The sequence below is a fragment of the Dermacentor andersoni genome, chromosome 4 (genome assembly GCF_023375885.2).
Source record: "Dermacentor andersoni chromosome 4, qqDerAnde1_hic_scaffold, whole genome shotgun sequence".
NCBI lineage: Eukaryota > Metazoa > Arthropoda > Arachnida > Ixodida > Ixodidae > Dermacentor > Dermacentor andersoni.
This window is the reverse complement of record NC_092817.1, coordinates 4,163,409-4,176,674: the sequence shown is the minus strand read 5'-3', so window position 1 is coordinate 4,176,674 and position 13,266 is coordinate 4,163,409. Positions and strand designations below refer to the sequence as shown.

At 47.0% G+C, this 13,266-nt stretch overlaps 1 protein-coding gene across 2 annotated transcripts in view; it reads right to left on the bottom strand.

Annotated features, from left to right (window-relative positions):
- Window positions 1-11,250: 11,250 nt before the first annotated feature.
- The window catches only part of LOC126535888 (BBSome complex member BBS7-like), a 155,554-nt gene continuing 153,538 nt past the window's right edge, over window positions 11,251-13,266 (bottom strand). Inside the window, exon 19 of one of the 2 annotated variants that reach the window (XM_050182737.3) lies at window positions 11,251-11,617. In XM_050182737.3, coding sequence (XP_050038694.1) covers window positions 11,481-11,617 — 137 coding nt within the window. In that variant the 3' untranslated portion in view covers window positions 11,251-11,480. The remainder of the gene's footprint in view (window positions 11,618-13,266) is intronic. The other variant, XM_055073326.1, reaches the window with a different exon arrangement.

The following is a 13,266-nucleotide window of genomic DNA, read 5'->3' as shown; positions in this document are numbered from 1 at the left end:
ATTCTGTTCTGCAAAGTCTACTAATATCTCTCCCGTGCTATTCCTAGTGCCTATGCCGTATTCCCCACTGACTTGTCTCCAGCCTGCTTCTTGCCTACCTTGGCATTGAAGTCGCCCATCAGTATAGTGTATTTTGTTTTGACTTTATCCATCGCCGATTCCACGTCTCCATAGAAGCTGTCAACTTCCTGGTCATCATGACTGGATGTAGGGGCGTAGACCTGTACGACTTTTAATTTGTATCTCTTATTAAGTTTCATAATTGAGCCTGCCACCCTCTGGTTAATGCTATAGAATTCCTGTAGGTTACCAGCTATATTCTTATTAATCAAAAATCCGACTCCTAGTTCTCGTCTCTCCACTAAGCCCCGGTAGCACAGGACGTGCCCGCTTTTTAGCACTGTATATGCTTCATTTGACCTCCTAACTTCAGTGAGCCCTGTTATATCCCATTTACTGCCCTCTAATAGCACTGCTAGACTCGCCTCACTGGATAACGTTCTAGCGTTAAACGTTGCCAGGTTCAGATTCCAATGGCGGCCTGTCCGGAACCAGGGATTCTTAGCACCCTCTGCTGCGTCACAGGTCTGACCGCAGCCTTGGTCAGTTGCTTTGCAGCTGCTGGGGCCTGAGGGGCCGGGGTTTGATTGTTGTATTCATATAGGAGGTTGTGGCCAAGTACTGCCCCAGGGTGGCCAATCCTGCTCTGGTGAGGTGCGTTACCGGTTCTGGTCAGCGGAACCAGGCCACACTCCAGGCCTGTTTATGCAATTTTATCAACACGCGGATGTTTTTTTTAATCCGGTGGAAAATTGCGTGGCACCGGGATTCGAACCACGGTGCCCTTGTACGCGAGGCGGATGCTCTACCTTTACGCCACCGCTGCACTCACTGCGCTGCAAGAAATTGAGGTGTTACAGTCACGCATAATCTGACATGGCATACGCACATAGAGAATGTGTGCTCGAAGGCGAACCAGAGACTAAGTTTCTTAAGGCAAGAACTAGATCAAGCTTCATGAGATGTAAAGCTGATAGCTAATAAAACTTTGTTAGACCTTTACTTGAATATGCCTCAGTCATCTGGAGCCCTCATCAGAAAGAAATGACTACAAGGTTAGAAAAAGTTCAACGCCGTGCCGCGCGCTTCATATGCTCAAAGTACCGCCGTTTAGATTCCGTCACACTGATGTTGCAGTTTTGTGAAGTGGAAACACTAGGAGTACGAAGGCAAAAAAACCGTCTGAAAGGGTTTTTTAGAATACTACATGGACATTTAAAAATCAACAAAGAAGTGTATGTGCAGCTTCCAGGAGAACGAAGCAGTCGTGTTAATCATAAGCATGTTTTACGCCCATACTTTGCTCACAGTGATGTGTTCCGCTGTTCTTTTTTTCCTGCTGTGATTGAACTTTTGAGCGCCATACCAAGCTTTGTGGCAAATGCCAGTGACGTTTGTGAATTTGAAAATTGTTAAACATGTATTTTTGTGATTCCGCTGCCGCTTGGTGCACCTGTGTTTATGGTCTGCCTGTATTTAAACCGTCCCTGTAAGAATCCTCAGCAGAAGGTTGACAGTATGAAGAAATAAATAATGCCCGCTAGCCGAGTTGCTATCCACAAAACATGCTGATGGGCGCGCGGCAAATCGAGGAAGTCTGACTCACTGCGACCGAATAACGAGCGAATATGTTCGTCCCATGCTGGACACCAACGCCTGGTCGTTCGCGCGTACGGTGATGCGAACAGTGGCGCGTTAGAACGATAACGATCGTGTTCGTCCATTCCGGGGTAGGCCTCGCGAGGCAGTCTCGCGAGGCCTACCCGACCCCGATTGAAAGAGGAAGAGCCTTCTCCTTTTTGCGCCCAAGTAACCCCGCCATTAGGTGGCGTTAGCGGAGCAACACTCGGGCCAACTCTCGTACTATCCTACAAGCATACCGACCGCCGCAGTAAAGCAAAGCCGGGTTACAGGAGACGGGAGCTATGCGAGAAAACAACATATCAGGGGGCGCGTGAGAGTCGCGCATCTCCGCATCCCCACAACTTAAATCACTAGATATTCCGCGAAACATGTCGCACGGTCTAACATCAGTGAAAAGGACTTCTTGGGCAAGTTCGTGCTTAGATTTCCTAGGTATACCTTGTGGCGCAATATACATTTCTTGTAAAGGGACAGAAGAAAGAAAGACAGTGAAGTGAAGCGCTTCACTGTCTTCCTTTCTTCTGTGCATTTTCAAGAAATGTATTTTGTGCCACAAAGTATACCAATAACATCAACGCGTGCTTCGCTAGAAAGGTAGTACATGCAACAGTGGCCGCGCCGAGGAAATGTCCACACGCTGTGTATAACATGCGAGGTGACACTGTCCTTGGGTGCACCGTTAGCGTCCGCTGGTTAGAGCAGCAGCTCTGCAGACTCGACGGTACGATTGCAGGCCAGGACTGCAGAAACGACGACGCAGTAGTCGGTACGAGCAAGTGTCGCTCGCGACGACTTGCCCTTCTTACGAGAGCCGCAGTAGCTGTTGGTGACCGCCGCCTCTTTTCTCTGCCGCCGAGCGCTGCGAGCTGGATACAGGCGGCCGCCGAAGTCGTTGCGCCGCACCGGCCACAGCATCACCATTGCCCGGGGTGGTTCGACCGTAGTCCGGGGCAGCAGCGCAGACGGTGTGCAGGTGACAGCAAACCAGGGTGATTCCGCTCACACTCCGTACACTCAACGCACTCGGCAAACGCTAAAGTAGTGCAAGGGAGAGAAATTGTGCATGCGCATCGCCCACGTGGTACGATGTTCAACTCGGCTAGCAAAAAATCGGGCGGCTATTCAGATGCTAAGTTCACGTGAACGAAGCTCGCTTCCTTGAGCTGAACGAGTAATTTCAATTCGTGCGAGGCTAACTCTATTGAGAGAGGGAAACAAAGTGCAACACCTCAACGCCACGGTCCACCAGGTTTGTCCCTCGACGTACGACAGGCAGCTTCGTAAAGCCTAATGCCCCAACCACTGGCACGCGTCGGAAAGCTTCGGCACTCGCCGAAGCGTCAGAAGCGTCGGTCGGGAACACGGCGAAGCGTGACGACGCGCAACGATTATGTCTACTGCCGATGCTAGAAGTTTGCCAACGCGAGGCGAAGCTGCGCCGGCGTGCACCAAATGAGAGGCTGCAACGCGTCGCAGGCGTCAACCAATCAGAGGCTGCGAAGCCTCCGGGTGTTATGCCTATGATGGCCGCCCATGCGAAGGTACCTGCATGAACGATCGTCCGAGTTCTTTGGACGCACGGCGCACGCGACAGTGTTTCTGAAAGACAGTGTTGTAATAGTAGGCCGACAACGACACGACTGACGACCGTGGGTTGTGGCAGTGCGACGTGGATCCGAAGCGACTTCGAACGACGCCGACTAATCCAACCTGCCCAATGGGTTGCGCCGGGCTCAATGCGATCGTCTGCTAAAACAGCCAACCGAATCGCGATTGCCGCAACGTCTGTGCATGTTGTATGTGTATTTTGTTGTGCTCAAAACGAATGGAAACATGTTTACGAGCTCCGAAGTCTGGATAATCAGCACTCGCCTATCGCAGATGTTGTTTACGTTACGCGTAGGCCTAGCGCGTCCACCGAGTTCGTAACTGGCGAGCGAACGAGCCCAGCTGAGAAACTCTGTTGAAGGAAATGAATTTTCAGTTCCGTTTGGTGCTGCAGTGATTTAAAGTATGACACTGCTGACTTCGTGTGATGTGTGATGTGAATAAAGCGCGTGGAATTTGGGGTGGTCAACCGCGGCGTGTTTCGTATGGCGTCGGGTGACTCAAGTTTAACGGGCAATCTCTGCGCTGTTTGCAGTGTCAAAGATAACTTTCGAAAGCGTAGCTGAACTATGGGAAGTACTTACATAATCAGCCATGCCACTCGTTTGAGCTGACAGTGCGCTCTTTTATTCGGCATGCCAATCCAGTTCAGTACAAGTTCACTATACTCCTTCACTCACTTCTTTCATGTGCATCTCTCTTTTGGACTATTTGGGGATAAATCGCTCGGGCAACACTCAAGAACACTGACGCACTGAAGCATACGTGACAGCGCAGTCATGTTTGAATCAGTGTGTACTTATGCTTGAGCAGGAATTATCTGTTTGCAACCTGCGCACCGTGTGCAGTGCATAGCAGGACTTGCATCATGCAAGACCTATGCATGTAGCAGCGTATACCAGGTTTGTTTCGATGTCTGATTCAGATGCAGCAAGTACTACGTCAATGAAATTATAATTGATTTTTTTCTCGCTTTTAGTTTATATAAACTGTAGATGGTGTGAGTGCATTGTCGGGATGGTGAAAAGGTGTCATCAGTGCTTTGTGCACTCGGTATGCTTAAACTGTTCGAATGCCTTCAGCTTCTACTCAAATGTTTCTTGCTGCAATACTATAAATTGTAATCAGGACAAACATCTACTCAAAACCAAGTTACTAATGCATCTGTGCAGAATGTGATTGATTAACAACGTAATACTTCCACAACAACATTATGCCGATGCACAGAATATGTGCTTGCGGAGCACAAGCACACAGCTACCGAGGTCCACGAAACGGACCAAACTACCCACGCCGGTCAATGCACAGCAGCGCATGCTTCCCGATAACATCAGATAACTAAACACGGAACGTCATGCAGCGGGCTAAGCTGGCGCCGGTCCGGCGGGGCCGCACGGCGCGCGCGCGGAGACAGTCGAAGGTGAGGGAGTTGCGAGGGAGTCCCGAGAGAGGGCGAGGGGAGAGGAGTTGGGGGGGGGAGTGCTCGACCACCTGGATCGGCGCGGTAGGCCATGCAAGGGAAATGGATTTTCGCCTTCGCCCTCCTCATAGATGGCGCCAATTACCTCTGCCACCGAAGCCGGGGAGTTTCCCACCGCGGGTTCCAGTAGGCGGTACTCAAAACAGATTTTCTGTCTGACGAGCATTTTGAGGCAGCCGTGCTTCACAGCTACTTGCGACAATTCAGAAAGCGTACTCGGCGAATAGCCGTACGTATGCGCTCACACTATCGCTGTCAGGACTCTCCGAAGGATACATTTTTTACATGTCTTTTCCCGTTAAAATTTCGTTCCTACCGCTTTCTATTTTTTCCAGGGATGAAATAAGGCTCTCATATAAACAGGAAATAAACAGGAGCAGAAAAAGAAGCTCCATACTAAAATGTCACGCATTAACGCCTGGCGTCTTCTGCTACGCTGCATCGCTACAATCGAGGGGCGAGAGCGCGCCAGAAGAAGCGGGGGGAGGGCGGCGGTGATCTTTTAGCCATTGAGTGGTTTTCTGCTGGATAGATGGATGGACGTTATGAGCGTTCCCTTTGGAACGCGGCGGTGGGATGCGTCGCCAAGCTCTTGCTATCATAATGCCTAACTACCCAGATAAAAAAAACGGAAATATAACGATGACCTCCCACAACCAAATTTTCTGACCCCCTATTGAGAACTTTGCTTTTGTACGTCTCCGATTTTTTGTCATTTCCCTACTTTTCTTCCACCAATCTTCCAATCGCCTCTTGCTAATCTCTATTGCGGACATGTTTGCTTTTCCCCTGCTATGGCTGAACCCAAGGGCTTCAAGGAGGCCAGTGGTGCCTAAATCGACCGCTGGGAAGATGTGTTCACATTCTAATAAAACATGCTCCATCGTTTCCTTAGCTTTACCGCAGCAAGCATATGCTTCTCCTTCATTTTTTAGGTGCGTGTTCTAAGGCATGTTTTTATTGAAATGCAGATAAAAGAGACGTAGTGACCTTAAAATGATGACGGCTACGCCTTTTCTCATAGCGGGAACAAGAATATAAATAATATGTAGGAAAATGAAAAGAAACCACTTCATACGGTCGGAAATCCACAGCACAGCCCTATACGTCCAAGAACATAACAGTATAAAAGTCATATGCAAATTGCACCATAATGAGATCGTAAACAAAGTCACAAACACACTCAAATGGCCGTGATGTAGACTTCGATGACCATATAAACAGAAGAGGAATTACAGTCTTAAAATAATTCACGCACAATAAATGTATAATACGTAATACACAAGCACTAATAATTAGAAATAATAGAAGAAAGTTATAGTGACATCGTGTGATTATTCAGTGAAATACCTAGTATTTGTTAAGGATGCCTGTGTCTTCATAAAAATGTTCGAGTGCATTCAATTCTTTTCGCTGTGCTGTTTTAGATGGCCATGGGTCCAGCAATTTTGCCAGTGAGAAAGGCCGGTGAGGATCAATGGAGTGTAGCTCTCGTTCTAGCTGCCGTCTTTGCATATCGTATATAGGGCATTTCAGGAATAGATGGCGAACATCCTCATTGTCGTGGCCACAGCAGCAAGACGGGGAAGGAGCTCGTTTGATGCGGTGTAGGAAATGTTTGGCGTATGCTGTGCCAAGGCGCAGTCGCTGAATTAGTATCTCGGTATATTAAGAAAGTTGTACATCGAGCTGGTATTTGAGTTGAGGATCTACTTCGTAAAGGATTGATTCCTTAGTGTTTTCATTAAACCATGTTTACATACACAAGTTTTTCTTTAGTACTTTTAATATCTGCTTTGTGTCCATTGGTGATAAAGGGATGAGTTGAATTTCTGCATCTTTATGGGCCGATTTTGCCAATGAGTCCTCTAGTTCGTTGCCTGCTATACCAGCATGGCCTGGGACCCACTATAATATCACTTCATGCTTCCTTTCATTAGCCTGAGTTGAACTGTTCAGTACTGCGTATTTTATTCGTGCGTGTGGTTTGCTGTCATGAATATTTTCACGACGTGCTAAAGCCTATAAGGAGTCCGTGCAAATTACCCACTTTGTTTGTGTTTCATATCTTTTCATAAAATGAGTGGCTTGGAGAATTGCCACTAATTCCGCTATTGTTGGTGACGACGTGTGTCCTTGTCGACGTGTGCTCTACCTCTAAGGATGATATACCATAAGCTGCAGTCGCACTTTCTTTGATTACAGAACCGTCCGTGTAGACGTGAATATATTCTTGGTTCTTGTAAAATAGGTAATGTAACGCTAATTGTTTTGCTGCTGACGTGGAAACGTCGCTTTTATTTTTAAGCCCTTCGATTGACGTTTCTGTTTCTGGCGCTTGCAGAAGCCATGGTGCGCAGCAGAGGTCTGAATGCCAAAAAGGTTATCGCGGGAGTCGTGATTGATGCTCTCGAAACAAGGCGTGTATCTGCGCACCCGCAAAGTTCTCCATCAGAGAGAGAAGGGGCTGTGCAGAATGCTGAGTAGAAATTCTGAAGAGATGTCGGCATGTTTCCAGGCTGCGAATCACCGTGAAATGCGGTTCCCGCGCTTCTGCAATAGTGAGGTGATTGGACGTATATAGCTTGCGGGACACCTAGGCACACTAGTAAACTCCGAGCCTGCAATAGCTATAGCCGATGGAGGGATGTCGCAGATAAATTGTGCAATTTAGGGAGCAGAGTAAGCAATTCTCTCACGCATAAGTGCTTAGTGGACGTAAAACAGGGATGCAGTTGTTCCACCCTACTTCATTCCTGCGATTCTGGGGAGAACATTTATAACACAACTAATTTGGTCCTCCAGGGCGTTAAAATGATGAGTGCATCGAAGATGGTGGCCTAAAATCACGCCGAGAAAACGATGTTTCCGAATCAGCTCGATCTCATGGCCATCTGCTGAAAGACCAAAATTTCTAAACTTCTTTCTTGTGAAGGAGAGAACCACTGATTTGGCATAAGAGATCTTCATGCCCCGTTCCCTTAAATAATCACCTATTGCGTTCAAAGTTTCCTGCAGCCGATGCTTGACAACTTCTAGAGGCTTGTTCGATGTCCATATGGAAATGTCATCAGCATGCATAGATATCTTTATGTTTGCTGGAAGTACTGCTGGTAAACCTGCTATTGCTCCATTGAAGAGAAGTGGACTTAATACACCTCCTTGCGGAACTCCTTCGTTTATGGTGTATGCGTCGCTTTGGCCGTCATTTGCATTTATATAAAAATCATGATCTTGCTTCAAAAAGTAATGAGCTTGCCTTTGAGTTATCATAAGTTGTTTCTTTCCTGATTTCCTTTTTTTTCTCTTAAGTATTTACTCATGTCAGATTTCTTTTCTATTGCCGCCACCCATGAGATTTTATGCAAGTGTTGCATAGCGTGGAACCTGGTTCAATGTTACGCAACTGTAAAACAATGTGCGTACACATCGACGCTATGCGTCGCGCATCTCACATCGCGTGACAAGTGGCACGGTAGGATCTTAATGATGATGATTATGACTTATTAGCACCAACTTTGAAGCATGGCGGTGAGAAATAGTCACCTAGCCAGCTTTATTTATTAGCGCACACTACATATTATTTGTTCTAGCATTTTCTATGCATCTCCTTAACATTCTTTTTCTTCCACAAACCTTCTCTATCTACATTCAACCGCTATCTAAAAACTGTACATGCCGTTCCACCTGGTGTAAAAGCGTGTAACTGCACTGCGAAGTGCGCGCGCATCGACGCTATGTGGCGCGCATCTCATATCACGTGACAAGTGGCACGATGCGATAGAATTGATGATCAAGATAATGATGATGATTTATTGGAGTCCCCTTTAAAACGCAGGTGACAAGTAGATACCTACTCTGCTTACTAGGTGCATACAATATACTGCAACGAAAAACATGTACACCATATACCTTATTGAATCAAGAGGCTAGGTGACCACTTTTCACCACCCAGTTTCAACGGGGATTCATATAAATCATCGTTATCATCGTACCGTTCCACTTGTCACGCGATAAGAAATGAGCGTCCCTTAGCGTCCTTCTGTGCGCAGTTTGTATTGCAATTGCGTAGTATTACACAAAGTTGCACGCCAAGCAGCAGTTGCATAGGTGTGGGTACAAGGGAGATAGAGAAACCTTGAGGAATAAAAAGAATATGAAGGAGATGCATACAAAATGCCAGACAGAAAAACATGTACAGTATACCTTATTGAATCAAGAGGCTAGGCGACCACTTTCGACCACCCCGTTTCAACGGGAATTCCAATAAATCATCGTTATCATCGTACCGTGCCACTTTTCACGCGACATGAAATGAGCACCGCAAAGCGACGTTGCGCGCACAGTTTGTGTTGCAATTGCGTAATATTACACCAAGTTGCACGCCAAGCAGCCGTTGCAAAGGTATGGGTACAAGGGAGATAGAGAAACCTTGAGGAATAAGAATATTAAGGAGGTGCATACAATATGCTAGAACGAGGAGCAGGAGTAGATTTTAATGAAGAGAAAGGAGGAGAGGTTGGCCTGGAGAGCGTGTCTCTAGCCTGCTACTCCTCACTGGGGAAAGGGGAACTGGGAAATAGAGGGAAAGGTAGGTGGCGGGTGATTATGTTATGGTACGATGAGATACTATATACACGTTGTCCAATATGCGGATGCGCACTGTAGACGCAATACACGTAAGAGTAAACTTGTCCGGACAAAAAGTAATCTTGTCACGAAAAGGTATTGCGCAAACAAATTTCGTACTGACTGCACGTCTCACAGCTTCTAGAGGCGATCGTCCAAACCAGTCTCACTTAAAAAGTTCAAAACTGATTTTATGGCACGTTGGGCACAGTGAACACTCCTCCACGCGCCCAAAAGCTTTTCTTGTGAAAAGGGGCGGGAGTCCAAGCTGTCAACAGTAGACTTGAGTGTTCTTCGTTCGGCCGCATATTGAGGGCACACGCAAAGTACGTGAGCTATTGTCTCGAGAGTGGGACAGACGCTACATTCAGGGTCCCGTGCTTGTCCAATCTTGTGAAGGTATTGGTGGGTGTATGCCACACCCAGCCGTAATCGATGAATGAGTGTTTCCTGGCTTCTCCGCAACCGAAGTGGAAGCCGGAATTGTAATCCAGCGTCAAGTCTATGGAGGCGCTCTTGTCGATGTTCGGGGTTGTCCCAATGTCGCGCCGTAGAAGTCTTAAGGGAGGTATGGAGCAAGGCGTTAATGTCATACCGGGAAAAATGAATTTTTATTATAGTTCCGTCAGTGTGCGCCTTTTTTGCTTCCGCGTCAGCCTGTTCGTTTCCAGCTATTCCACAATGGAAGGAATCCGCTGCAGCACGATGGTATGCCTGGAATGAGACGCCTCAGCAAGCAGAGACATGATGTCATAAACCAGAGGACTATATGCGGTTCGGTCACTCATACAATTGCTGATGAGTTGCAGTGCTGGTTTTGAGTTCCAGAACACTGTCCACTTCTCGAGGCTCTGTTGCAGTATGCAGCGAACTTCTTCTCGAACTCCGGTCAACTGAGCTGCTGTAGACGACGTCCTGTGCCCTATCTTGAACCGTTGTGCGATTCCCATTCCTGGCACCGTGTAGGCCGCCGCGGAAGAGGTCTGTGTCACAGAACCATATGTAAAAACATGTTCGTAATATCCATACATGTAAGCAATGTATGATAGCGCGAAATGCTTGAGCCCAGCAAGCGGCATCTTCGACTCCTTCGTTATTCCAGGGATTGAGAGTCTCACCGTTGGCTTTGCCATGCTAGGACGAAAAACATGTACAGTATACCATACTGAATCAAACTAGCTATGTGACCACTTCTCACCACCCCGTTTCAACGGGGATTCCAATAAATAATCGTTAACATCGTACCGTGCCACTTGTCACGCGACGCGAGATGCGCTCCGCATAAGGTCGATGTGTCCGCACTTTCTATTGCAGTTGCGTAATATTACATCAAGTTGCACGCCAAGCAGCAGTTACACAGGTATGGCTACAAGTGAAATAGAGCAGCTTTGATGAAGAAAAAGAAGAAGCAGATGCATACAATATGGTGGAACAAAAACATGCATAGCCTAACTGAATAAATCAAGCAGGCTAGGTGACAGCTTGTCACCGCCACGTTTCAAAGGGGATGCCAGTAAATCATCAACATTAGCATCATATCGTGCCACTTGTCACAACTTGACATGCGTACCGCGTTGCCTTGATACGTGCAAATTGCGCATTGAAGTTGCGCCGCATTCAAACAATTGTCCCGGCATGTAGCAGTTGTATGTTGTTGCATGTAGTTGCATGTAGCAGTTGTATGTAGCTGGGCCTGGTGAACTGAATGAGGCTTGGTGACTGTTTGTCACCGCCTTGCTTCAAAGGGGATGCAAATAAATGATGATGTTCATCATCATCAACAGCATCGTAAGGTGCCAAGGGTCAAGGGAGGTAACACATGCGCCGCGTTGTCTCGACACTTGTATTTACTCTACAGCACACGTCGTGGTGTCTCCACGGAAGGAGGGGGGAACCTTCTAGTGCATGCTGCCGAAAATGATGCTGTGATTGTGCCGCGTGTGCCGTGTAGGCCTTTGACTTTTTTCTATTGTGAAGCAGATTGACCATGTATTCCTATGACTATGATTGACTATGTGTTCCTAGGCTGAAGCACCCAGGCGTTGCATTTGCGTAGAGGCTACACCTGGTCATGAAAAAAGTCGATCAGCGCAGTCAAGTCGTAGCGGTCGAGAACTTGGAGCAGTGCGGGCACTTTGCTCTTCACGTTGGTTCCTTTAAATTTGTAGACATCAATGTAGAGGTCGGTGATCATTCCTGCACAAGAAGAAACAATGACTGGCGTATATTCTACTTCCCTTGCTAAATTACTGGCAGCGGCATTTACGAGCTCTGGATACTCCCTCGTGATCTTGAGAAGAGCATGCTTTAATAGGTGAGCAGCCGCGGCAGTTCAGTGGGTTTGGCGTGGCGCTCCTCATAGCAACGTCACTTGTTCGATCACGGCTTCGGCGGTCGCATGCTGATGGGGCCAGAATGAAAAAGAAAACGCACGTGTACCATGCAATAAACTTATGTTAAATAGCAATAGGTGGTAATACTTATCAGACTCAACTGATAACTTGTCAGTCTCAACTTGTCAGTCTCAACAGGGCGTGCGTCAAATCCCGGTTCATCATCATCATCATCAGCCTAGTTACGCCCACTGCAGGGCAAAGGCCTCGCCCATACTTCTTTAACTACCCCGGTCATGTACTAATTGTGGCCATGTTGTCCCTGCAAACGTCTTAATGTCATCCGCCCACCTAACTTTCTGCCGCCCCCTACTACGCTTCCCTTCCCTTGGAATCCAGTCCGTAACCCTTAATGACCATCGGTTATCTTCCCTCCTCATTACATGTCCGGCCCATGCCCATTTCTTTTTCTTGATTTCAACTAAGATGTCATTTACCCGCGTTTGTTCCCTCACCCAATCTGCTCTTTTCTTATCCCTTAACGTTACACCTATCATTCTTCTTTCCATAGCTCGTTGAGTCGTCCTCAATTTCATCAGAACCCTTTTCGTAAGCCTCCAGGTTTCTGCCCCGTAGGTGAGTACTGGTAAGACACAGCTGTTATACACTTTCCTCTTGAGGGATAGTGGCAACCTGCTGTTCATGATTTGAGAATGCCTGCCAAACGCACCCCAGCCCATTCTTATTCTTCTGGTTATTTCAGTCTCATGATCCGGATCCGTGGTCACTACCTGCCCTAAGTAGATGTATTCCCTTACCACTTCCAGTGCCTCGCTACCTATCGTAAACTGCTATTCTCTTCCGAGACTGTTAAACATTACTTCAGTTTTCTGTAGATTAATTTTCAGACCCACCCTTCTGCTTTGCCTCTCCAGGTCAGTGAGCATGCATTGCAATTGGTCTCCTGAGTTACTAAGCAAGGCAATATCATCAGCGAATCGCAAGTTGCTAAGGTATTCTCCATCAACTTTTATCCCCAATTCTTCCCACTCCAGGTCTCTGAATACCTCCTGTAAACATGCTGTGAATAGCATCGCAGATATCGTATCTCCCTGTCTGACGCCTTTCTTTATTGGGATTTTGTTGCTTTCTTTGTGGAGGATTACGGTGGCTGTGGAACCGCTATAGATATCTTCCAGTATCTTTACATATGGCTCATCTACACCCTGATTCCGTAGTGCCTTCATGACTGCTGAGGTTTCGACTGAATCAAATGCTTTTTCGTAATCAATGAAGGCTATATATAAGGGTTGGTTATATTCCGCACATTTCTCTATCACCTGATTGATAGTGTGAATATGGTCTATTGTTGAGTAGCCTTTACGGAATCCTGCCTGGTCCTTTGGTTGACAGAAATCTAAGGTATTCCTGATTCTATTTGCGATTACCTTAGTAAATACTTTGTAGGCAACGGACAGTAAGCTGATCGGTCTATAATTTTTGAAGTCTTTG